The sequence below is a fragment of the Orbicella franksi genome, chromosome 4, assembly GCF_964199315.1.
Source record: "Orbicella franksi chromosome 4, jaOrbFran1.1, whole genome shotgun sequence".
Lineage (NCBI taxonomy): Eukaryota > Metazoa > Cnidaria > Anthozoa > Scleractinia > Merulinidae > Orbicella > Orbicella franksi.
The window spans coordinates 13,744,898-13,771,736 of NC_138148.1; the positions used below are offsets into that span (position 1 = coordinate 13,744,898).

General features: G+C 40.9%; 4 protein-coding genes across 9 annotated transcripts in view; 2 read left to right on the plus strand and 2 right to left on the minus strand.

Annotated features, from left to right (window-relative positions):
* Positions 1-25,910, minus strand: part of LOC145483437 (uncharacterized) — a 37,429-nt gene extending 11,519 nt beyond the window's left edge. Inside the window, exon 1 of one of the 2 annotated variants that reach the window (XM_081461945.1) lies at positions 25,764-25,910. The gene's annotated coding sequence lies outside the window, so the exon portion shown is untranslated. Of the gene's footprint in view, positions 1-2,228; positions 2,318-25,763 lie in introns of those variants that run through there. The other variant, XM_081461944.1, reaches the window with a different exon arrangement.
* LOC145483454 (uncharacterized) lies at positions 660-22,172 on the minus strand. 5 transcript variants are annotated; one of them, XM_081461965.1, is made up of 5 exons: positions 18,263-18,365; positions 17,794-17,856; positions 10,330-10,599; positions 2,912-3,079; positions 660-2,574 (listed from the first exon to the last, which is right to left on the minus strand). In XM_081461965.1, exons 4-5 carry the CDS (start codon positions 3,075-3,077, stop codon positions 1,664-1,666), a joined length of 1,077 nt encoding a protein of 358 aa, XP_081318091.1. In that variant the 5' UTR covers positions 3,078-3,079; positions 10,330-10,599; positions 17,794-17,856; positions 18,263-18,365; the 3' UTR covers positions 660-1,663. The 5 variants fall into 5 exon arrangements, with proteins under 5 accessions (XP_081318091.1, XP_081318092.1, XP_081318089.1 ...); XM_081461966.1 differs by lacking the exons at positions 17,794-17,856; positions 18,263-18,365 and adding an exon at positions 22,101-22,172; XM_081461963.1 differs by having other exon boundaries at positions 17,794-18,365.
* On the plus strand, positions 8,062-10,336 carry LOC145485530 (uncharacterized protein F54H12.2-like). Its single transcript, XM_081464189.1, has 2 exons — positions 8,062-8,298; positions 8,341-10,336. The coding sequence occupies exons 1-2, from the start codon at positions 8,062-8,064 to the stop codon at positions 9,727-9,729; spliced, it is 1,626 nt and encodes a 541-aa protein (XP_081320315.1). The 3' UTR covers positions 9,730-10,336.
* Positions 20,833-24,531, plus strand: LOC145483451 (uncharacterized). Its single transcript, XM_081461956.1, has one exon. The coding sequence runs from the start codon at positions 20,926-20,928 to the stop codon at positions 22,558-22,560; it is 1,635 nt and encodes a 544-aa protein (XP_081318082.1). The 5' UTR covers positions 20,833-20,925; the 3' UTR covers positions 22,561-24,531.
* Positions 25,911-26,839: the final 929 nt, after the last annotated feature.

A 26,839-nucleotide genomic window follows, 5' to 3' on the forward strand; every position in this document is an offset into this window, starting at 1 on the left:
AATTGTGATCTCTTTGTGTCAATATGAAACTTTTCATTTTTTCTAAGAATTCATTAAAAACTTCAGAAGAAATATTATGTGGAAATGCTCTCCAACTTAAACTTCTTCTTGTGTGTATGATACTTGCTCTTCTTGAGATCAGGAATAAGTTGATGGCTGTTATGCTGTCATTGCGTCGAGCACGTAGGGTTAATTCTTCTAGGTTTAGTGAATTGTCACGGTTTCGCCGACCAACGACTCTTGAACGACGTCGGGTACTTGAAGGTATTGTGCGACAGTTTCCACACATTCTTGTTTCGTTCTTTGATCTGAGGTGACATGACTTGTGTAAATATTTTCCACAGCATGTTTGCCGTTTACAGTCTAAAATTTCAGTTTTCAGAATGTCTTCTAAACAAATGAAGCAGCGATCTAATTCTTCTTCTTCGGGTGGAATATTGAGTTGTCTCAGGCTACGTCTTACTTGTGACATGTTTGTGGTGGATTGTGAGAGTATTTTGATTTTGAGTGGTTTTTTTATATGGTTTGTTTGTATCGTTTCTAAAAATAAAAATTACAAAAAGGGGGGATGGGGGGTATCCCCCCTGAATGAATGTTTTAAAAAATTGTTTACGTTTTTGGTTCGTCGAGTTCTCATTGGTTGTTTGAGGAACGAGACGCATATGTAATGGCTCCTCCTAGAGCACGTTCAGAGATCATGGCTGACTATTTTCGTTTTCAACAATTACTGGATGACGAGGAAGCACGTTTTGGATACAAGTTGAAGAGAATCGGTTATGTTAGGGAAAAGTTTAAAGAGAACGATAAGATGTTGGCTAATCTACGAGTGAGGGAGAGTAATTTTTTGAAAGCATTGGGATCTATTGACAGGATCAGACGTTCTTTGATCAGAATCTACGATGCAATAACGAAGCATGATGAGGATTATGCGACCAACGATGATGGAGAAATCAATCGACCAGATGATTGGGTTCAGAGGGGAATTCACATACGATGTACAGCGGAGAACAATTTAGACAACATTGATTACCACATCAAAAGACTTTATTTGATTTAACATGTTAAAGTGTGAAAATTATATGTCGTATAACCATCTCCAGAAAGCGTGACACTCTTGAACTGAACAGTGACCTTTTTTGCTATTTTTTCTACAAAGACAATTATGAAAACCGCAACTTTTAATCTTAGGTATCATGGCTAAGTGATCATATTTAGGACAACTGATTAATTCTAAATTAAAACTTGGAATGTTCAGTTCGTCGAGGATGTCTTTTTCGACTCGTCCTCCTTTGTATGCAATCAATGTTCTTTTTCCCGTACAGTATTTGGAATAAAGTCTCTGTATTACGTCACGTACTTTGTCTTGACTTAATGCTTCTTCTTCAGGGTCTGGTTCCTACGGGAGACCACAAACGTTCCTGTTCACGTGTCTGACTGTTTTTCTGTCTTGAATCCAAAGGTTCCTGTAGGGTATGCCAGTGTCGAAGGCTATCCTCCCGTAGTTACAGTCGTGTGTACAGTATCCAAGTTCTCGTACATAAAATGTTCCTTTAAGTGAATTTCCTTTTAAATTGTAACCATCTAAGTCTAATATGAAACAAACTTGTTCTCTTACTTTTTGTTTTTGCATGATGTTTGGGAGCTCTACTCACTTGTTGCGTCCTTAATTCGGGTCTGATCGGTTGTGACTGGCACGGTACTTGATGGGTCCACCTTTTTGTACGCATGGTGGAGGATAGCGCTCGGCGCCTGGGTCTGGTATTTGCGTGAACACCCTGAGGTCATCTCCCTCAGGACAACTTCGGTCAACCCTCTTTACCATGTAGTCCTCGTTGTTCATTCGCACTTTTTTCCAGTAGGCTGCTGTTTGAGGGTCTTTGATATCTGTTAATCGCATGTCGATGTCTTGCTGTGGGGTCGGTTTGAACTCTTTCAGTGGTTGTTTTCCTCTCCAAACGGACTTCTTATCCTCAACAGTAACTTCTTTCTCTGGGTCTTCGACCTTTCTTTGAGGTTTTGGTTTTTCCGCTTCTTCATTTATCCACCTTGCCATTTTATCAGATGGATTTTTATCGGCCCAATTGAAGAAGTCACACTTCTTCTTACGGCAGCCAAAGTACATTCGACCTGGATTCTTCTCGGATTTGGATATCTTGAGGATGAGGGGGTTTCTGCAGAAGCACTTATTTTTATACTCAAGGTTTTTCAGCCAGAATTGTGCTACTTGCTTTTCAAATTGCTCTTGGTAGTTTGCTACTTTGTCAGCTCCACAACACACGAGGCAGTCCTTTTGAGGACACCTATAGTACTCCCAGGGACCATAGCGGGTTTCAATAATGTTGAACTCCAACAGATAGGTTGGATGCTTGGGACATATGTACACCCGTGTACGCTCGTCTAGCTCTTCCATTTCTGCTTGCATTCTTTGGTTTAAATCTGCCATGTAGACTTCGGGATTGAACTCAAGGGGGACTTCCTCCACAGTCACCGAAGGATTGATGATGTAATTCGATACAGGTTTGACACTCGTGGATGGGTCTGCTGTTTCCTGTGTGATGGCAGGTTCTGTTTGGTCTGCGAAAAAAAGTGTTCCAAGGATAAATATTATGTTTTTGAAATGTTCTTTCGATATGATCCTTTTTATGTTGTTTCATATTTTCTTTTCGGGCTGGATAACTTTTTTTTGTCTTTTTTCTCGATTGGATTATTTGTTGTGCACATTCAGTGTTTGTTCTGTGACATGCGTAAATCCATCCTTCAGTGATCAGTTGAATCCCGATCAGGTATTTTTCCTCTTTCTTACACAGTTTTCCGTTTTTTTTGTTGATTTTCTTTTTCTTTGGAGGAGGAATTGGTCTTACTTGAAATCTGCTTGTAGGTTGTAGCCATTTTGTTATGTTACTTTGCTCACCTTCTTTGGATACTTTTGACTTGGGTTGTTTTTCTGTGCTGAGCTTTTTTCTCTTTCGCTTGGAAGACTCAAATGGTTGTACGTGTTTTGAAGACATCTGTAGACTGTTGGTCTTATCGTCTTCTTCGTATTCTTCCAATTTCACCATGTTTTGAATGGACTCCATGTCTGCAATGAAAGAAGAGTGAAAATGTTGAACATGATTAAGCTTTTTTATAATAATGAGTATCCAATCAGCAATGAGATTTATATTCTGACCATTCACAACACTTCATGACCAAATATGGAAATCGAGTATACACCAATCAGAACGAATCTTTTCTCTATATAAGAGATGAGCTTTTTTCTTTTCGTTACACTTGGAAAAATTTTGACAGTGAAGTCTGAAAAAAAAAATGTCTAACAGTGAGACACCAGTGAAGACTGAAGAGAAGACTAAAGAGAAGACCCTTGAGGACTATCATGTCTTTTGCAAACTTGCAGCCTTCCAATTGTACTTGGGAAGTGCAAGGGATAACCTACGAGCTCTTCAAAGGTTGAAGAGAAACGAAGACAAGATGTATCACCTAGAGTTTGGTGTGGCCTCTCCTATCTATCACTTTCTACAGAGGCAGTTGTCTGAGTGGGGTAAGGACGGTCATCACTTGGTACCGTCGAAAGACGATATCGAAAAGTTTGGACCCACTCTACTCTTCAACAAACAGCAGGTGAATGAAAGAGAACTGAATGACTACAATGGAAATAAATTCCCAATTCACAAGAGCCGAGAGTTGAAGAAAGAAGACCTGAATGATATTGAAGAGGATTTGGATAAGTGGGTTTGTGATTTCAAGGAGAAGCTTGACAAGCATAAGGCAACGCAGTTCAGAGACGAACAGCACCGTCGGTTTAACTTGGAGTTTGGTTTGGTGTCGGGTTTGTACTATCGACTGCAGCGTCACTTGATCGACTGGGGCATACGTTCTCACCATCCTGATCTGGATTCAGTGGCTACCTATTATGATTCGATAGGTGCAAAGTTCAATAATGAACCGATACGAGAAAACAATGTGTTGTCAGTGGAAACTTATGAGGTGACCCGTGAAGAGGAAGAAGAGGCAATAGAGGCAGAGGCAAAGGAAGAAGAAGCAAAGAAAGATGAGGTTTGTCAACAACCCTTTCTGTTATCCAAGACGGTGGATGAAGATGAGAACCTTCAGTGCATTCCCATGTGACTAGCACGTGATCACCAGGCTCGACCAATCACTGGCATTAGACTCAATCTACCAATCCACTCTGTTATGACTTGTAATATATTAGATTCATTTGACGGTAAATCTCAGTCTTGTCCTATCTACTCTTCAGTGACACTAGTCGGAGTTGCACGTTAGATTTCAGTTTTGCATTATGTCTTGTTTTGCTAACAGCGTGAAGAACTGTGAGGGTGATGTTATCCTGTACACCAATAGTAATCAGATTTATGACTTGGTCAAGGATTACGTTGAGATTGCAGTGCATCCGATGATTGGGAGTTTGGAGGGACCAGACAAGGGTGATCTGTTCATCTTTGACTTTTTGCACAAACATTTTGCTGATGATTTCAAGATGAAAGTGCAGATTTGGAGGAAATGAGACCTTCATGGAAAGGTACCGTCATCCCCTTCATCCTACAACAGCATCAACCTGGTGGAAATCCTAATGGTTTGTTCTTTTTTGATACCATGTGGCACGATGTGAGCCACGACATTGAAACGAATACCATCCATTTCACTAAATCTGCTTACGAACCAACAGAAATCGGTAGAGGGGATATCTTGTTTGCCACACAGCCTCTTGTTTGGAATAGCAAAAATGCCATTGAAGAGCTTCTCACACCAGCTCGTCGAGCTCATCACATCTCGACCAATGTGACTCACAGGATTTCCAATCAGAGCAACAACTGGGTATTCAAGTTACCTACACCCTGTACCGATTATGAACTTGGTGTCTCTATTGAGAACACTTTCGTCTCATTGTTTCAGAACATTGAAACGTGGAAAGACCGTTTTTTTTTACCCGAAGGAGTGAGGACGAAAGCTCGTGTGTTGAGTGTGAGGAGAGTTTGAGAAAAGCTTTGTATTGTAGTGACTATGATGAAGCCTTAAAATGGCGTCCCAAATGTGAAAATGGCAGAAAACAATGTAAATATTTTCAATCTGATGTTTTTGACGTTGAAGATGCTACGGTTACACTTAATTTTTTGATCAGAGGTGGATTGTAAATACGAATGTTTGTTTGATTAAAGTCATTTAACAACATGGGTTCATTCTTGTCTCATTACTCTCGTGAGGATTGGAATGATACGTGTGATAAATGTAGAAGAATTCTTCTTGAATGCAAAGAAGATGAATTCAAACTTGTACCAAATGAGTACAGTTGTGACCCCGTTTATGAGTTTGAGGAACTGAGACCTTTGGAGGGTAGCGTTTTCAGGTTCATCGTCTTTTGTCTTTGGCTAGAAAAGCAACCGTTGTCCTATTATCAGTGCCAAAGAATCATAGCAGCTCATCCTTACGCTTGGAAAATTTCCGTCTTTCGTGTGAATTTCTGTACACCATGAAGTCCAAGAAAAAATCCATTTCCTTAGCTCAGGTGCAACGTTTGTACAGGGATCCAACGAAACCCGGTAGTTTAGGTGGGTTGAGTCGTTTTGCAAAAGCCAACAAGATTTCTGTATCTTTGGCTCGAAAAGCTTTGGAAGCAGATTTGGGGTACACGTTACATAAACCTAGACGTCGTCACTTTGAAACTTCACCGGTGATGGTATTTAGTATCGATCAACAGTGGGCAGCAGATTTGGTAGAAGTTACTAACATTTCCAGGTACAATAAAGGAACGAAGTACCTCCTGACTGTGATTGACGTGTTTTCGAAATTTGCTTGGGTGGAACCCCTTAAATCCAAGACGGGTCAAGTTGTGACAGAGGGTTTCAAGAAAATATTGAAAAGAAGTAAGGGGAGAAAACCTCTCAATTTACAAACGGACGACGGTAAGGAATTTTACAACAAGACGTTTCAGACCTTCTTGAAGCAAAAGAACATTCACCACTTTTCTACCAGTGGGGATACAAAGGCAGCTGTGGCTGAGCGTTTCAATCGAACTTTGAAAGAACGATTGTACCGTTACTTTACGGTGAAGAACAGTCTTTCGTTTCTCGACGTCTTACAGAAATTAGTAAGTGGTTACAACGCTTCGAACCACAGGAGCATTAAGATGGCCCCCAAGAAAGTGTCGAACAAGAACGAATTGGAAGTGTGGAACAATTTGTACCAAAATCGATTGAGTTCTAAGAAAAGAAAGAGTAAGTTCAAGAAAAACGACAAAGTACGATTGAACAAAAAGCATCGTCCTTTCAAGAAAGGTTATCTCCCTGGATGGACCGAGGAGGTGTTTATCGTCACTCGAGTGAATCGTGGAGTTGTACCTACTTACAAATTGAAAGAATGGGACGGTGAACCCTTGGAGGGTACTTTTTACGAAGAGGATTTACAGAAAGTCAATGTGTCCAATGACGACTTGTTTAGAGTGGAGAAAGTCATCAAGCAAAAGGGTACCAACGTCCTCGTGCGGTGGAAAGGTTGGCCTGCTAAATACGACAGCTGGATTCCTAAGAAGTCAGTCTATGTAAAGGTGTGAATACAATCAGAGTTTTTCATTTGAAGCAAGTATGGAGACAAGTGGGGCAACAAGCGACGACTTTTACCTCACGTTGTTGAGTAATTCTTCGACTCTCGAATTTCCCAGTAACAAGGCGAACAGTTTTCAAAACAGATTACCTCGGCAGATCAATCTGGAAGGACGATGGAAAGCGGGACTCAGTAGTGTTTCGTTACCTGATTCTAGTTTGTTTCACCTCAAATTGAATCCTGACGAACAGGATTTGTTCAGAATAGGCTATTTGGTGACTTCCACGACTGCACCCTCTGGTGCTGTACCTTCTACTCTTAGACACAGTCTTTACAGTCACGCAAAACTGCAAGAGTTGTCTCCAGACGTGAATGGAGTGGAGTTCATGAAATCGGTGACCAATTTTTTTGACGAAGATAGAATTGATGGTCTGGTGGGAGCAGACAATGAAAAGTTTTCTCAAACTAACTCACAAAATCAAGAGGAATCACTTTTCTGGAAGTTCAAGTGGGAAGGAGACGAATTGGTCACAGATAACGAAAATATATACCGAGGAGACCGCTCTTCTTCGAGAGCGGTTCACCCCTACTTTTACATAGAAAAAGACTTGGCCAAAAAAATGGGGTGGATAACAACGGACTCTCGTGGCGTGTATCACCTAGGACCCAACTTGAAGCAAGAACTCTTCGACCCTTACTTGGTTCCGAATCTTCAGGACTCACGTGATCCAGGCGATCTTTAGGAAAATAACTCCAACTCTCCTAATTATCGTCAAGTTGTTTTTTTCACGGGAGATGACAGTTACTATGGACCAGAGGATCACGGTAACATGATGAGACTTAGTTTCAGGTGTAACTGGCGATTCATCAATTTGAATGCAGCTTTCAACAATGCCGTGGGAAGTAGTTCTCGTTCCCTCATGATATACAGTGACGTTGCTAGTAGTTCCTTCGTGGGAAACCAAGTGACCGATTTGTTTCGAGAGTTTAGTTATCAAAGAGTTGGAAAAGGCATTCAATACTTTGAACCGGTTCACATCCACTACGTTCCACTTCGAAAACACACGCTCGAGATTATAAAAGTGGAGGTGAGTGAAGTCGATGGTCAATTGGTTCAACTTGGAGCTGGAAACACAACCGTCACGATTCATCTAGTCAAGCAATGAAAGGTTCTGGATTGACAAGGTTTCATCCCGATCAGGTACAAAAGGGAAGTGGATTCATACAAGATTTTACCAAAGCGGCTGCCTTAGAAGGATGGAAAGGTTTAAAAACGGGTGGATTTCCTTTCGTATCTAACATACCCGGTGCTGTTCGTGGTGTGAAGACAGGAGTTAGAAAAGCTGCAAAACGAAAAGCTGCAAAACGAAAAGCTGACAATTTTGCTGACCGTACTCATAAAAGAGTCAAAAGGAAAATCAAAGACATCTTTGGACCATGAACACCCCATTTCTTCCTCCGATGAATCCCATTTATTCCCGAAGAGTTCTCAGGGTTCCACCTATCATGACTTATGGTAAAAGAGGATCTCAACGAGGTGGAGCCATGAAACGAAACAAACGACGATTGGTGGACAAGATCGCCGAAGGAGCTAGCATGTTTTTGTCTGGTCCTGCACCGTCCTTTGCTTCGTTGGGTTTGAAATTGGGTGGTCAAGCATTCAAAGGAATTAACGATAACTACAAGTATTATAAAGGAAGACAACGAGGTGGTGGATTATCACACCGTAGGAAACGTCGAACAGTGAAGACAAAAGCTAAGAAAGGGCGAAAACGAAGAAGATAGATCATATCCGACATTGCGCCTCACGCAGGTTCGGCAACAGTGTCGAATCCGTCACTGAATCTCTTTACGATTCCACCGACGGATCTTAGTGTTTACAGTAAGCGATACGTACAAATCAATCCGTTCACCACTGGAATTATTCCAGTGACGTTTCAGATCGATCCTCAGGAAGACTACATCGACTTTACCCAGAGTTACTTTGAGTTTGAGGTGGGTTTCAAGAAAGCTAATGGAGGAAATTTGGTGGCTGCCGAGAATGCGTTTCCAGTGAACAACTTGTCTCATTCCATGATCAAGCAGATGAACGTCCGATTGAATCAAACCTTGATAAGCGAACAATCGGACACGTATTCGTACAAAGCTTACATCGAGACTTTACTTCACCACGATCGACAGGATGGTGAAACAGTCCTGACTCCCGAGGGGTGGCAAAACTACGTGGATGTCCCTCCACTATACACAGCAAACAACTTGGATAATGCTACACCCGATGCAGCTTGGACTGCTTTACCTGAGAATCAAAAGACAAGCATCACCAAAGCACGAGGTGAACGAGCCAAATATGTAGGAGGCAAGAAAAACATCATGAGATTCAAACCTCACTCGGAACTATTCAATTTGAACAAGCTGATTATAACAGGCATACAGATTGACTTGCAGATTTACTTCAACAATCCCGAATTCTACTGGAATTCTGTTGGAGGTATAGCAACAAGATTGGCTGAAGCCGACATCAAAGTGCGCTTGGTTCTCTGTCAATTCCGAATTAACCCTGACGTGTATCGAGAATTGGCTGTCAAGATGGAATCCTCAAAGGCAGTGAGTTACCCTACGGTCAGGAGTGAAATCAGAACTTACAGTTTTGCAAATGACAGAAGACAATACGAAATCAACAACCCTTGGCAGGGTAGAGGACCCAACCTGGTGGTAATGGCATTGGTGGACACCCGAGCCTTCAATGGTGATTACACTCGTGATCCCTTTTGCTTTCAAAAAATGAGCTTGAGTAGTATCAAGCAACTCTTCAGAGGTGAGGAATACCCGTATGAGACCTTGGAAATCAAGCACGATGGCAATGATTTGGACAATCGAGGCTATTACCGATTTCTTCAAGCTACCGAATGTTTGAGAAAGGATCGAGGAAACATGTTGACAGAGAAAGACTGGGGACACAATAAAAACTGTACACTTTTCTGTTTTAACAATGCAGCCAACGGTGATCTCTTCAGTTCGGTCCTGAATCCGAAACAGTTGGGAGAGATCCGGTACATTCTTAACTTTGGAGCCAATCCAGCAGCTAACTTCACAGTCATCTTGTTTGCCGAATTTGAGAATCTCTTGGAAATCGACAAGAACAAAGCCGTCACCTACGACGTGTATCAGCGTTAACAATGCAAAAGATTGCTCTGACTGACACTCAATTAGACGAACTTGTTGCAAGTCAACCGATATTACAACAGTATTACCAAGGAACTTTTGCCTGTAACGAATTACCCCGGAAACCCGTTAAAGATGGACCAGCTGCCTACATCGTGAACACAGATCCAGCAGGTCGACCTGGTGAACACTGGATCGCTCTTTGGACACAAGATGGAGTGTGTGAAATGTTTGATAGTTATGCGGTACCTTTAGAAGTGTACGGAGAAAAAACAACAGATCCTCTTTATGAATGGTTTGGAAAATGGTGGAAGATGAATGTCAAGAGAAACGCACATGCCCTTCAGTCTCTTACTAGTAAAAGTTGTGGAGACTACGCTTTCTTCTTTTTGTTGAACAGAGCCCAGGGAAAAAGCATGAACGAATTTCAGGACATGTTCACTCAAAGAGATTACAAATGGAACGACAAGACAGGAAGAATGTTAAAGGAACTGATAGTGAACGAAAGAAAGTTTCGCGAAAAAGCACGCCAATTTAGACAATCTACCAGACTTCCTACCGGTGTAACTCAGTATTTGTACATGATGTAATGGTTGTAAAATAAAAAACTACCTTATAGTTTACTCTTGAGTTGATGTTCGCGTACTTCGTCAGGGAACAAAAATGGTTCACCAAAATTGACGGTCTTGCAAACGGGACAAAACTGATTAATGGGATGTAATCCAAAATTGGCTTTGATTCGACAACCAAAATGAAACCAACTCCCACAGCAGTGAGTCTTGGTGACACAATGAACACGGTTGGCAGGATTGGGATGCTCGTGATATGCTTTCGAACAGAACAAACAGAATCTGGATTCCCACGGAGGACGATTCATTCAGACTGAAAAAATGAAAAAACATCCATATAAACTCAAAGTGAATGATAGATCTTTCATTTGGAACGAGTGTCAAGTATGGCTAAATGTTCTGCTTTTAAATTTCATACTCCTTCGAGTATCATGTGTGTTGGACCTAGCGGAAGTGGAAAAACGTTTTTTACGACAGAACTGGTCACGAAAAACTTACACTTGTTCAAGAGAAGACCAAAAGCGATTTATTTTTGCTTCAGTATCTGGCAACCGAGTTATAACACTATGAAGAAAAATGGTGTGAAATTTTACCAGGGTATTCCAGACACCAAGCTATTACCTAAATGGTTTCCTAAAGGAGGTTTACTCATCATGGACGATTTGATGGAGGAGGCAGGAAACGACAAGAGAGTCTTGGATCTTTTTACCAAGGAATCACATCATCGCGATATTACGGTCATGTATTTGACTCAGGACATGTTTCCTCCAGGAAAGTTTGCCAAGAGTATTTCAAGAAACGCACATTACGTTATCACTTTCAAGAATCCCAGGGACAATGTGGGTTTGCGAAATTTACTGACTCAAGCGTTTCCCATGCGTTGGAAGGAGGTTCTAACCACATACCAACGAATAACCCAAAGACCTTACGGTTACATGGTATTGGATTTTCACCCCAGTTCCTCCGACAATGTGAGAGTGGTGAGTCACCTATTAAATTCAGAAGGTCCTAATCGTTGTTATCAGTTCAAGCAAAATGTTGAGAAGTGAGGACGTTTGGTGGAAGGATTTCGTTTGGGTTTTGACTCAATATAGAGACAAAGGATGTACAAGAAGACAAAGAGTTTTTATCAATTTTGTGTTGTATAAAGCTCGCGGAGTGAGGGATTTAAGAAGAAATATCGCAGAGTACGAAGACAATGTGAAAAGACTTTCACTGCGACGAAAACACATGGTAAAGCGAACAAGAAACGTGATAGAGTATTTAATTAGAGACACGAAGTGGAAACAGTTCATTCGACAGCAGAGAACAACCAACAAAGCTTGGTTTCAACATGTTAAGAAGCAAGTATGAGTGGTGGCCATACTTCATCTTCTTTTTGGAAAAGACAAAAGAGCATTTACTCACGTCACCCTGGGAAATCGGGGTTGTTAATAGAGTACTAGTAGAATGGAACGGTATCAGAGATTTACGTAGATTAATGAACGAGGTAGAAAAAACAAGCGTTAGGTCGTCATTGGATCACATCAATGGATATCCAAATTTGGGTATGAAGTTGAGGCGCGATATAAAGAAAGCCAAGCATGTTGCTGAAATCATTCGTCCCTTTCGTCCCGAGCGAGTGCGATCTCGACTTTTTTTGACATGATGTGTGAATCAACGGTCGACAATTCAAAAACTATTTTGGAAAAATGGTTAGTTAAAAGAGGACCTATCGAGGACGTGTTGAAGGAAATTTATGCTCCTAAGAGCTACCAAATGGGTAAACCACAAGATGGAACCAATACGACTTTGGGTACGTGGTTAGAACAGGGTGTATCTCTCCAAGTGGCAAGACACATGGAGGATCACAAGCAGCATCTTTGTCATAAGAACGAAGTCAGAAATGACTTAGGATGGGTGAAAATTCCTTGGTTCAAGAGATTCAGGAATGTTTTGAGAGCCAATTACAAACTTGCAAACCTAGGTGACATTGATTTTCCAGCTCTTAAAAAAATGAAACGGGCAAGATGTGCAGTCGAAGTCTGTGAATTGGCCGACGAACATAAAGAGACCTATTTCACTGACGAATTGCACGAGTGGCACGACATGATTCAGAAGAGTATAAGAGGTGAGGAAGACAGTGACGAGGACAGTGACGGTTACGAGAGTGACGAGAGTAACATATCTATGATCACCAGTCCTGGTGAAAAACGAAAACGACCTCGAAGAAGCATCAGAATCGCTGAGATTGAATGGCAACGTCGGGGACCCCTTCACCGAGTTCACCGCGTTCACAGCGTTGGTCACTAAGTAGAACTCCCTCTCCTAGAGTTTCTCCAGCAGGAATTGGAGTGGGTTATCAACCTTTATTTGTAGACTCAAACATAGACTTTGCTAACATCGCTCCAGTCACTGTAGGAGTTGGAACGTCAGTTACACCTTCAATAGTGGCTCCGATTCCCACCTCGGTAGGTGTAGCAACCACAACACAACCTGCAGTGACTGTTCCTACTCAGGTTGGAGTAGGTACCGTTCCTACTCAGGCTGGAGCGGCTTCGACAAATCGTAGAAGTAGATCTAGATCTAGAAGTAGATCTAGAAGTACAAGTTCGGCAGGGAGTAGACAAAGATCCACACCCTCACCGAGACAACCCACTGGAAACGTCGGAACTACGGCTGGTACTAGTTCCACGACACGGGGGACTACTAGAATGAATCAAGACGAATTACAAAGACAATTGGAACTTCTACTGAATGACCAACGACAAACGTCTGCAGGACGAAGAATAGCTGGGATCACCACCACTAACACCATCACCACCACGTATAAAGACGGTGGTCCACCTAGAGTGGCTCGCACTTCGACCAGAGTACGAAATTAGACACAATGGACTCAACGGACGGAGTGAACCAAAAAAAACTTCAGGATCTTCGTAGACAGTACCATAAAAAATGGTGGTGTCATTCACAACGATTTCAGTTTTTTAAAGGATGGAATGCCATTCTCAACGGTACGGTACTTCTCGTCATGGCTTTGGCCATGCTTGTAGGTTCCGTGTGGAAGAACAGTTTTGCCATGATTGCTTTGACGGCAATTGGAACATTGGTAAAAGGATGGGCTGATTTCAAAAAGTTTCCCAACAAAGTGGAGATGAGTAAATTTGCCTATACCACTTATGCCAAATGTTTGATCGAAATCGACACTTACATCAATGGTGTGGAACTGAATGACCTACAAGTGTTTCTATCCAAAATGCAAACGATAGAGGATATCGTTATCGACATGGCACCACCTTTCACCCAAAAGTGTAGTCAAATGTACGACAAGCAAACTTTCACGAGTTTGCATCAAAGTGAAAATGGAAGTATCGATATAAGTGATGGCTCCAACGTTTAGGACATCAATTACACCTTACGATGGCAAAGACAAGACGTAGAAAAAGTAGAGTGAATAGGAAAAGAAAAAGAACCAAACGAAAACAAAAGGGGGGTATCATTCCCTTAGCAGCAGCCATACCAGCACTTGTAGCAGCAGGAAAAGCAGCAGCTATGGGTGGAATATCTGCAGGTGTAGGATTTGGAGTTCGTAAGGGTTCGGAACGAGCTACGAAACCTAAGAAACGTAAGCGAGATAAATACATGTACATTCCTCGATAGAACACATTCAGGAGTTCCTTCCAAAACAAGACACATCATGGATCTTCCTCAGCTTCAAGGGCATCGACACTTGGACGATGTGATATCTAAGTACGAAAAAATCTACGAAAAATACGGTAAACCTAAAGGTAAAAGCAAGAGTAAAAAGAAAAAAACTGTCATGCCGAGTTCAACACCTCAACCACTTTTCACCTCAACTCCAGCACCGAAAAGACGAATCGCTCTTCAAACACTTCAACCGACTCCAACTGGTGTCCTCAACACTGGTGAGTTACCATCCACAGTGACAATACGTAGGAAAGGCAAGAGGGCTCCCGTAAAGAAAGACGACAAAAAGGAACGAATGAAAAAGAGACATTGGTACGAAGACAAATTCGGAGACGTGAAGAAATTTGTCAAGAAACCTAAGAAACCTCGAAAGAAAAGAAAATTCAAAAAAGGAACCAAAGGATTCAAACTCCTTGACAAACGAATCACTTTGTTGAGTCTGATTCGTAAAATACCACAAGCCAAAATTCCTCTGGTTCGTTTGTTGAAAGTGGAAAGTATCGATGGAAGAGGGACCCTGTTGACTCTGATGAAAAGAATACCCCAAGCCAAGTTGAAATTGAGGAGATTGATGTCAAAAACAGACCTGCGCAATATGATCAAACCCTAAGTGATAAAAGGGATTTCAAGCATTTTCATTTTTTCATTCTGTGCAACGATGTCTTCGAAGAGGTTGTATCCCACATTTTCAGAAAAAGTCAAGGATTTCCAAATAATTTCCAAATCACGTCAGCGGAGTATACAACAAATGGACATGCTTGTACTGAAGTTCAGGGACACGACTATAAAAGAGGAAGACTTCGACAAATTGGATGAGATTGTTCGTAAGCACCGGAGTGGTGAAGAACCATTTGAGGAGAACTACATTGCCAGTGAGTTTCCACCCTCTGAGTGGAATTACATGCTTAAAAGAGGTTTGGTTGTAGACGAAAGCAAATTAGTATGAGTCGTAGTCATTTTGCGACTCACCGTCAATTTTTGCACGGAATTTTGAAACAAGCTGATCGATACAAGCGACAAGTCATGTTAGAAAATGCTAACAAAGAACAGATCAATGCAGTCAGTGAAATGGTTTTGAACCTATTGGGTGGAAAAATTCCTGTCAGTCGACCTGTCTATAAATCCCTTAAAAAGAAGACAGCAAAGCTGAGAGAACTGGGTAGCAGACGAACCAGTTTAAAAAAGAGAAAGACAATACTATTGAATCAATTGAAGTCAAAACAGAAAGGTGGAAGTATCTTGTGGAAAGGTTTGACCAATTGCTACAACGTTTGTTGCGGTGGGAGACGAAGATGAGTTCAGACATGTTTACTAAACTGGTCACCTTATTACATGAGACCAACAAAACCGTCGAGCACTTCCAAGAGAGAGAAAAGAAAAAGAAGAGTTAGCACGTCAATGGCAAACAAAATACGAAAAACTTCATCAATTGTATTTAGCCAAGGAGTTTGATAAGGTTTGTTCAGACTGTCAACGTCTATCAGTGGAAACAGAACCTGGCGATACAATAACGTTGTGTCAAAACTGTTCAGTGAAAAAAGAGACCATTGAATCTCTCAAGATTAAGCAAAAAGAAACAGAGGAAAAAGTTGCTTATTGGGAAGAACTCTTTCACACTGCTTCTCGTCATGAACGAAATGATCATGGTACCGGCTAAAAACTTTGAGAATCTCACTCAATACTTCAAAGGACAAATTTCAGATAGTACTCTGTTAAACAAAGCAGGTAGAGTGGCCGCCAAAAAACATATCATCCTAACTAGTAAAAAAATTCCTGCTGCTACAGCTGTTAAGATGGCCAAACCCTTAGCAAGACAGCAGCGTCGTTTGACCAAACGAATTCGTTTAGGACCTGGTGGGAGTACTGGAGGAAATGAACCCATCGACTTAGATAACAATGACGAAGGTATGGTGGAAGGACCCTTGGAAAACATGTTGCGTAAGATCATCAAAGGGTCTGCAGTTAAAAAAGAACCACAAACTCCTCATTTTACTGGTAGCTACAGTAAAGCCAAGCGAAGACTTCTTCCACACACCCCAGCCTCACAAATACCTGTGAGAACCTTGAAATCTTCTCCTCACCCCAAACCGACTTCACTCAAATCGACTCCAAAATCATCACTTGGTAAAGAAGTCAAAAAGAAGGTCTTAAAAGCAGCGGGTGAGAGTTTGATGCATTCACTTGGTCTACCTAGTACAAGTAGAACAACCTCAAAAGGAAAACAACCCAAGAAGAAACGTAAAACAGAGTTGGAAAAACTAGCTCCTTTACCTGGTTGGGAAAATTGGTACCCTCCCGGACATAAACTGAGAAAAGGTCTACAGCGTGATTATGACAGCGACTAAAAAGAAAAAGTCCCGAGCGGTTACTCGAAAATCATCTAAAGGGAGAGTCACCAAAACAACCAAGAAGACAGGATCCAAAAAACGTCGAGGATTTGACCTTCAAAAAATGATAGCTAAGACGGGAAGGGAATTTCATTGGCCCGGTTATCAGTACATGGGACACATCTGGAGAAGAGACTAAAGCGAGGGGACCCTGGCATAAATAGATTAGGCAGAGTATCCAAACAGCATGACATCGACTACAGTATAGCTAGAAACTTGGCTGACAAGCACAAGGCTGACAAAAAGATGATACAAAGCATCAACAAGTTTAAGAAAAAGAACTTAACCGAGAGATTCGTTAAGAAAGTGATGCAAACCAAGACAATGTTAAATCTCTAAGTGTTTATTGATCTCATAATGTAATTATATTTCATTGTTTTTGATTGCATTTGACACAGCATTAAAAAAATCTACATGTTTAAAAATCTCTTGCACTGAGACATCTTTTTTCAATTCAACCTGATCATAAAGATAAGAAGGATTACCAAATGCTGCACCTTTCGGAAAACCTTTCAGATATTCATCATCTTGAACTATGATTTTTGTAAATTTTATACATTGTTCACATTTTCGTTTACAAGTTCTCACTATAGCCTGTCTTTTTTCTTTACAAGAATCATTGACATCCATTTCTAAAAGTTCCCTCAAAAAGTGATAAACAGGATGATCTCCACCATTTTTTTGTCTTAACAGATATCTACTCTTCATCTCTCGTAGCATAGGTAAAATATAACCTAAAGATAATCTGGAAGCAATGTCTTCCCAATCACTCGTCTCCTTTTCAGGTAAATCAAACAGAAAATATATACACACACTGTAAATTCTATTGCTAGTTCTACTTGCAGCTAGAAGAGGATTATCAGTTATCTTCAAAGCTTTTTTTACGTACTTTCTTTCTAACTTAGTTAAAGTAGGCGGTCTTGGATTCTTATATAAATCATAATGATTTAAGAACGTTTTCTCAATCTCCTCTGCTTGTAGAGGAGTGAATTTTTCGGCTCTTTTAACTTTATCTAAAACTTGAAATCGCTCTTTACAAATTGGACACCACACTGCATTTTTTACATCAATACACTCTTCATGAACACGCGAAAAACAACATCCTGTAGATTTTAATGGATTCTCTTCGCTTGTAGAACTTTTTTTGCAAACAAAACAATCATCCATCTAAAAAACAAGAATCAAATGTAACCATTTTCTAATGTCATCAACCATTTCACAACTTTTGTTCATTTCTGTTTCGCAGGACATATTCAACTGTCTTGCCGCAAAACAAATGACAAAATAACGTCTGACGAGTGCAATATTATCTGCAAATGTCAATAGGGTCAAATAAAAATCAGACAAGCAGTTCTCTTTCTCGCTCTCCAACCAAAAATCGACAATCAGTCCAAGTCTATTCAGTTCATTCCATTTTTCGTCTAGTAACATACCTCTCCTTCAAATCAGTAACTCCCAGAAGAAACACAGTTCGAGGCGTAGCTTCACCCGTGAGTCTGACAATAAACAGTAAATAAAAAACGTTAATCTTCAGTTCAGTTGTGCTCGGTCCAGTGCGTTTCAAAATCAATTCAATCATTCTTCGTCGATGTGAGGCCTCAATTTGTCTTCCCCAAAACGTAAGCATTCACAAACTGGACACTTTCTGTTATTAAAAGGTAAATTCCTCTGTTCGTCGAGTTTACAGGACCAATGGAATACGCTATTGCAACACTTGCTCCTGTAAAAACATCCCAGACTCGCGTCGACACGCACATCACAAATGTTACATTTCATGAGGAATAAATCGAGACATCGATGATGAAACACTTTTCGACAGCACGGTGTATATTTTTTCTATGAAAAGGAGTACACGGTTCAAGACATATCAAACAATCATCATAGTTTGAAGCCATGACTTACCTCGAGTCGAGTTCTACAGCACACAAAACCAACACATCAAGTTCTAACAATAAGTACACGAGTCATCACGTGCCAATCCACGTCACAGAAAGAGTAGACTGGGTGGGTGGGTGGGGGGTATCCCCCTCTTCACTTACTAAAAAAAATAAAAAATGGCGGGAAAAATACGTTATAAATTCAACCGTAAAAGTGACTGTTCTTCACACCTCCTTGGTAATGTATCTACTCCATTTTTATTTTGTTCTCGTTTCGATTACAATGACTGATGAATTGGACTTCGATTGGAGCGACGAGGAAGATAACCTCCTTCTCGCAAATCATGCCCATGAAGTGGAAAACGGATTCGACTTTGTTTTGACTCCTCATCTAGACAGACGAGTGAGACATCTAGGAGCGAGGCATCGAAATTACACCGGAAGGTTGGTCCAACATGGAGGAGCCCTTGATTTCAATGCCTTCATTCAGAGAATTCTACCCAATCAATTAGAAGAAGCCGTCAGACGTAGTATAGAACAACAAGTCTTAAACGATCCAGAAGTTAAAGCCGACGATTATTTGTATGTCAACCTCAATTCTAATCGACTTCATCACGGCTACCATTCTCCACGCATGAGAGTGAGTGACTGGACCAGAAGTAGTTTGAGAGCAGAAGAAATGATGCAACAGATTTCGGCCATGCTTAACTCAAATGAAAATTTTCAATTAGACGATAGTTTCTCTGTCAACATTTCTCACATTCGCAGTCCCGGAAACGGTGGAGGAAAAAGAATTCGAAAAGGACAATTGGCTATCGAAAAGATGTTAGAAATCAAGAAATGTGTGGTGCAGATTAACAACCAAGACGAATTGTGTTGTGCTAGAGCCATAGTCACCATGATGTCACACGCTGACCTAGGAACAAAGCATCACGATTACGTCAATCTCAGAAAAGGTCTCCCAATTCAAGAAAAAAAAGCCAGGGCCCTACACGAAGCTGCAAAAGTCCCGATAGCGAGCTGTGGCATACCCGAAATCATGAAGTTCCAAGAGGTTTTACCCGATCACAGATTGGTCGTACTCTCCGTCGATCAAAATTACAGGATCATTTACAAGGGTCCCTACCAACCTCATCGAAAAGACATCATTCTCATCAAAGTAGGAGAACATTATCACGCATGTACCTCCCTGAAAGCTTTCATGGGAAGAAATCATTTCTGTTTGATATGCGAGAAAGGCTACGATCACGACGACATGAAATCCCACAAGTGCAATGGAAGAAAATGTGGATCCTATTTTCAAATCGAGTGTGAAGACTATCACAAAGTTCAAAAGGGAGAGCGGGCCACCTACAAGTGTGGAAGATGTCAACGAAAATTCTTAGGAACCCATTGCTTGAGTAACCACACCAAATTCAGTGAAGAAAACGGAAAAGAAGCAAACGAAACACGTAAAAGTGTATGTAGCAGCAAAAGAAAATGCAGCAAGTGTATGCGATTGCTTCGTCCCCGTGAAACCACATCAAACCATGTCTGCGGAACCAATGAATGCCCCTCTTGTAAAGAGTTCAAGAACCTGGACCACCATCAATGCTTCATTCAAAATCCCACCAAGCTAAAAGAAAAAATGAAGAAACTCAAGAAGACTCGTCTAAAGAGAAAAAGCGATGGTTCAAGATCGATTGAAGAAAGACCTCACATATTTGTCTACTGGGACAGTGAAACCATGCAAGACACGGGTGTTCACATTCCCAATTTAGTGTGTGCTGCCACTTCCAACACCGAAGAGTTGTTCAATTTCGAAGGGGAAACCTGCATCGCTGACTTCATCGATTGGTTGAGAGAACTGTCCTTGGACTGTAGACTAACGGTCATTGCTCACAATTCTCAAGGCTTCGATGCTTACCTCGTACTTGACGAATTATTCAAACAGTACGTTGGAGTAGATCAAATAGTCAATGGAGCCAAGATAATTTCTTTGAGTTTCAATGGTGGTGACATTGAATTAAAAGACTCGCTCTGTTTCTTTCAAATGCATCTTGCCTCTTTTCCAAAAGCCTTTGGACTGAAAGAGAAGAAGAAAGGTTTCTTCCCCCATTTCTTCAACACCCCAGAAAACCAAGAGTACGTGGGTCCATTGCCAGACAAAACGTATTACGATCCAAAAGGAATGTCTCCAAACAGAGCCAAAGAGTTTAATCAATGGTACGAAAACCTCTCCAAGGATCCAAATTACCAATTCAACTTTCAAGAAGAACTGTTGAGTTATTGTCAATCCGACGTACTACTACTGAAGGGCGGATGTGAAGTCTTTTGTCGAGAATTCGAAGAAATCAGTGGTTTCAACCCTCTTGAGAGATGCCTGACCATCGCTTCGGCGTGTAATCTTTACTATCGAAAGACTCACATGCTAGAGAGAAGCATTGCCTCAGAACCGATAAGCGGATGGCACGGACAAGATAAACCTCACTCCAAGGCTAGTATCGAGTGGTTGACCTGGCTCAACACAAGACCCATCACAACATACAACATGGAAGAAACGGTGGTGAATATGTCATTAAAGACGGTCCTCACAAATACTACGTGGACGGTTACGATCCCATCACCAATGTCGTGTACGAATTTAACGGCTGTTATTGGCACGGTTGTCCAAAATGTTACCCTAACCGAGACGAACAAAGCGAAAAGATGGGAGAAAGAACAATGGCTGATGTTTACGAAAACCAAGAGGCAAAAGAGCAACTCTTATTTCTGAAAGGTCACTCAGTACAAGTGATATGGGAGTGTGAATGGAAGAAGAAGAAAGAAGAGGACAAGTCCATTCAAGAAGTGGTGGATTCTTTCCAGATCATTGACAGACTGAAGCCTCGTGACGCCTTTTTTGGAGGTAGAACCAATGCCGTGAAACTGTTTCACAAGATAAAAAACGGCGAGAAAATATGGTATGTCGATTTCACGTCTCTTTATCCCTGGGTAAACAAGAACATGATCTACCCAGTCGGACATCCAACTATCGTTCTCGAACCTGGGGTCACAGACCTAAGCGACTACTTTGGATTAGCTCAATGCACCGTCTTACCACCGACAGAATTGTATCATCCTGTTCTTCCTCATCGAAGTGGAGGAAAATTGACATTTCCCCTGTGCAGAAAATGTGTGGAAACAGAACAACCCAAACCATTGACAGAGCGCAGTTACCAATGTGTACACAGTGACAAAGAAAGATGTCTCACCAGAACTTGGTGCACTCCAGAATTGATGGAGGCTGTCAAACAAGGTTATGTGATACAGCACGTACATGAAGTCTGGCATTTCAGTTTGACGAGCGATGACATGTTCACCTCCTACGTAAACACCTTTCTAAAAATAAAGCAAGAAGCCAGCGGATGGCCAGAATGGGTCGGTAACGACAGCCAAAAAAGTATTGAGTACGTGGAAAACTACGAAAAAAATGAAGGAATCAAATTAGAAATCGACAAGATTCAAAAAAATCCCAGAAGAAGATCATTAGCCAAAATGATGCTCAACAGCTTCTGGGGAAAATATGGTCAACAAGGCAACAAAAGTCAAGTGGTTGCAATCACGCAACCCTCACGTCTGTACGAAACCATCGAAGACGACAAAAAAATAATTCAAGCCTTCAGGATTATGAATGATGAAATGGTAGAAATCGTTTACAAAAATGTCGACGACGAAGAGAGAATTCAACCCAACACTAACATCTTCATTGCCTATTTCACAACGTGTTGGGCGCGATTAAAGTTATATCAAGACGGTCTGAGTAAATTAAATCCACAACAAGTTCTTTACTTTGATACCGATTCCATCATATACTCACAGAAAGAAGGGCAACCAACTCTTACCTTGGGTGATTACCTCGGTGAATTCACCAATGAACTGTCCGAAGACTATCACATCGTAGAATTTGCATCTGCTGGACCAAAGAACTATGGTTATGTGACAAAGAAAAGCAAGGTCGAATGCAAAGTACGTGGATTCACACTCAACACTCGTGGACAAGAACAATTAAACTATGAAATATTAAAACAAAATGTCATTTCCGAAGTCACTTCTCCTAAAAGAAATGAATCCACTGGAGAATGTGTTCCCAGAAAGATTCCCATTGTAAATCCTCACAAGATCGGTCGGGATCCTGAAACAAAACAATTGACCACAAGCGAACAGATCAAAAATTATCGAGTTGTGTTCGACAAACGCGTCGTTGACCCAGACACATTCTTTTCATACCCTTACGGCTTCAAAAAAGCTGTCTTAGATGAAGATGACATTGACATGGCCCTTCTTTTAAGTGATTTTGATTAAAAGTTCTGCGTATACCAGAGACTGAGAGAAACACTTTTAGGAAACAGTGAACACTTTTAGGAAATAGATTATGAGAAGTTGTGACGTAGCCCATTGTTCTCTATTAAAAGTCACGTGTAAAATCCGAGTGTTGTGATTGGTTGATATGTGTCACGTGTGCTAAATGGGGCTTTCTCATTGGTTAGTGAGTGTATATCGCTGTGCTATACTACTCATATAGTTTGACTCTAACAGACCCTCAGCCGTGATTGTAGTCTTTGAAAAATTGGACTGCTTATTTATTCAAAATTGCACAAAAACTCATTTGATGACCTGTTAATAATTTTTTACGGGTTAGTACCCTAAAGAGTACCACAAAACCTTCCGCTGTGGACCTTATAAGGCTTAACACCCTAAGAGGTACCAAAATAGCTTTCTAAACCCCTGAAAGGTACGATGAGCACCCCCGTCTTTATGTATGGGGATCCCCCTAGGTGTGGTCATGAAACTATACGGAGCCACCTTGAACAAAACTCAAAGATTGGTGAAAATTTCAGACTGCTAAGCATTGAAACAAGTGAAGACTGTTCCCTTATAGAGAAGATGTGAATATAGGCTCCTTTTGAAATGATGAAACTAAAGAACCCTTTGCTTCAGCAGCCAATAGTTCTCTGGTTAGTGATAGGTGATGTAACTGTAACAATTGGTAACAATTTATTTAACGTCAACACAGGGAGTAATGGCCCAATCTCCTGAGCTGGACGCTCATGATATGAGTGCTCCACAGAAAAAAAAGAGAAAACTACTTAAGCACAAAAGTATTGTGAATATATATGATAATACTAACAACTACAATTAATTTATATAGGCATAAAAAAATAAATAAATAAAAAGGTACGTTAATAATTTTATCTAATGACCCTGACCATAACTAAGATATGCAGCTGTTGCACTGGCAGCCTGCTAAGTCAGACAGAATTTTTGATTTCCAAAATTGTGAAAGTGAAGAGGAAGACTTAGCAGCTAAATATAACTGGTTCCAAACACCCAACATAGTCAATGGAACCCAATCGAACTGAATTTCAATCAAACTCAATTTGTGGATCAAGTGTGATTGCATTCAGCAATCGAACCAAATTGAACTAGCACAAAAAAATTGGGCAATCGAACTCAATTGAACGTTTGATTTCTGAATTCTTGATTTTTATAAAACTGGTGTTGAAATCAATAAGGCTGAAGGTACTTCAGTATAACACATGTTCTTCCTAACTGCAGACATCCCGGAAAAATGGCTTCAGATGCACTTTGAGTCATTAGCTTTAAATGCATAGTGAAAGGATACCAAGGGTGCTACTTTGATACAAAGAAGAGCAAAAATTTTAAAATTTTAAAGAAAATAGGCCAGAAAGGCTGTGCTTTTTTTACAATTAGGTCACCTTCAACGTGAACTGGTTGCATCCTTGTGGCTTGTAAATGCTTTGATTACTTGGCAAGTGAAGATGTTTGTACTTGTAGTGAAATTCAAGAAGAGATGCCACCAGAATATACCGTTAGTATATAAATTTGCCTCAAGAAATCATTGTGTAAGGAAAACAGGGAAAGTTGTCATTTTTCAATAGCAAGTTAACTTACTGGATGTAAATACAAGGGGTATATGTTAGCTTTGTCCTTATCTGTTCTTTTTTTTAAAGTGCTGAGGACAGTTATATTTTTGTTATCTAATATTCAGTAATAAAAGAAATACTTGTTTACAATGAGCTTGTTTTGTATGAAGGTTTACCAGAGCTTGCGCACAGTAACCAAGTGGCAGTGAGGTGCAGGATTGCGGCTTATCAAAATACCTTGATAGAATATCTTTAGTTTGACAATTGATATTTTGTACCGTCATTCTGAAGGTTACTTTATGTTCTGTTATGAGGAGGGATTTTGAGTAGAGTGGGGCTGTTTGCCTTTGCTACAGCAAATGTTTCTTTTAGAGGTCAAAGGCATGGTTTCTGGACTTTCCGCTGTTATCTGTATGTCGCTTCCCAGAGTTTGACAAAGTTCTATCAGCTTAAAATTTCTTTAGGTTCATTTCAGTATTGCAAAATGTGTTTTAAGCTCTCAAAGTATTGGCTGTGTGGGGACGAAGTTTGAAATATTCCATGAACATGTTGCTTACTTGCTCTCTACAATAATATGATGCCGGGCCTAGTGATTTGATTAGAATAATCATCGCTTGCAAATACAGAAAATGTACCTTCTTGACAGGTCTAATCGCCTGATTGACTGACTTGTTACGGGCCAATCACCTCGGGGCAGATAGGCACATCAAAAACAAAGTCTACAGGCTCCCCTGTCTCATCCTGATTGCTTCCTTCTCTGAATTCTTCAGTTTTGCACTCACCAAATTTTTTTCCATCCTCGCTGGGAGCCTGCTCGCAGGTTATTGTTTGTTAGTATAACTTTACTAGTGATCTATCACGGATGCTGTTCTCTGATTGTAGATTAGATCACGGATTCTGATTCTCTGATTAATAATCTCAAACTCATAATCTAATTGTTTAATATATCATGATAACTTCAAAATCAGTCAGTTTCACTGCTGTCTGCTTGCAGTTAGCTTTCATTTGTTGCAAAGGGACAGCATTGTATTGTATCATGATTTATCACTTTATCACAAGGAAAAGAAGACATTCTTACTTAATTAAATATTCTTATAATATCATGATAACATATGCTTATATGATAAAAACCTTATGCAGAATATCAAAAAAATCAATCCGTTAAAAAACCAGTGATAAATCATGATATTAGAAACATCACTTACAAGTAACAGAGAAGATATTTCATGACATATCACAAGTGATAATTAGTCACGATATAGTGATAATCCGCAATGCTGCACCTCTCTGCCCGGCGGGCAGTCAGACCGTGTAACATGACCTTTGTTCAAGGGAATTTATTCACCGAACATAATCGAACACAATCTAATTGATTTAGTTCGATTGTGTTCGGCTTAGTTCAAATGGTTCGGAAATCGAAGCCACTCAAAGTCTGGTGTTCGATTTGGTTTGACTGCCGAACTCAACCTCGGATTAGGTTCGATTGAGTTCGATTTCCGAACAGAAATCTTCGATAGTATTACAAAATCCTACGCGTAAAGCCAAAGTGCAAGAAAATATTGTCTTTTTCTGTTACGAGCCGTTTCCAAACAATGAAACTTTAAAACATACCGATCCTACCTTGTTTGTTTTGTCGCTGGAGATACGTTATTCGACTAACCAAACGCAAGCCGGAAGTAACTTGATATCATCACTCACAGCACAAAGCCATTCAAAACATCAAGTCAGTGGTTTCTTGTGTAGAAAAAATAGTAGGCTTTATCTTCTCTTCTTAAAAAGCAGGCCACATGACTCTTGAAATCTTTGCGAAGTTAAAAGTTCCGTAATTTGAGCCGAAGAGCACAAGGCGCATTCTCGTCCCCAGAGCCCACGATCCTTCTGGCCTGCGGTAGGGATTGAGAGCTCTTGGCTGGTCCAACACCGGAAGTCCGCGATTCACGGACTTCCCGTCAAATCTGGCAAATCTGATTGGCTAAGAATACGAAACAAATACTCTGCGCATGCTCAGAAAATCGGGTCAGGCCCGAGCTCTCGATCTCTACCGCAGGCCAGAGGGATCGTGGGCTCTGGGGACGAGAATGCACAAGACGTATAGTAAGCGCGCGGGCTCTGGGTACTAATATACGGAGCCCGCGCGTGCTTCGCTAACCAGTTCTTCCGCGCATGCTCAGTAGTTCCAACTAATACCCCAGCACTCTCCAATCTCGTTCCCAGAGCCCACATGTCTTTTGGTCAGCGCCAAGACACGGAACCCTGGAATAATCAATTTCTAGACTCCAAGATTTTAGGAGTTCCGGTTTCACGGTGCATGCGTGCCTTGGTTAAAAACATGGCAATCTTGTTCCAAGAGCCCACGTGTCTTTTGGCCAGCGCCAACCAAGTCTGGAACCCAGTCTCTGAAGTCTGGAACCCAGTATGTTGCCATTGTAACCAAGCTGTTAAACTCATATTGTGGAGCACATTTAGTAGAATCTTACTGCAAAGAATCAAATTGGCTCGATTACTAGCCGCTGTTCGGGAAAGGAGCCCGTGCTCCTCCCCCGAAGGCACGGCCGCCTCTTTTCGGGGAGGAACGTAGACCGGACATGAGAGAGTGGCGGAAATCGAGCCTAGGAATCAAACATTTCTGATACAGATTGGCTGAGATATCTCTTTTCATCGTATCTGATCAAAATTTGGTTGAGTGTATGACGTCA

Excerpts from the sequence above, each read along its gene's own strand:
- LOC145483454 (XM_081461966.1), bottom strand. The coding sequence starts at position 3,077 with ATGGAGTCCATTCAAAACATGGTGAAATTGGAAGAATACGAAGAAGAC. Across the intron at positions 2,575-2,911 it reads GTCAAAAGTATCCAAAGAAG|ACCAAACAGAACCTGCCATC; the intron begins GTGAGCAAAGTA and ends TTTTTTTCGCAG.
- LOC145483451 (XM_081461956.1), top strand. The coding sequence starts at position 20,926 with ATGGGAGAAAGAACAATGGCTGATGTTTACGAAAACCAAGAGGCAAAA.
- LOC145485530 (XM_081464189.1), top strand. The coding sequence starts at position 8,062 with ATGACTTATGGTAAAAGAGGATCTCAACGAGGTGGAGCCATGAAACGA. Across the intron at positions 8,299-8,340 it reads ACCGTAGGAAACGTCGAACA|ATCATATCCGACATTGCGCC; the intron begins GTGAAGACAAAA and ends CGAAGAAGATAG.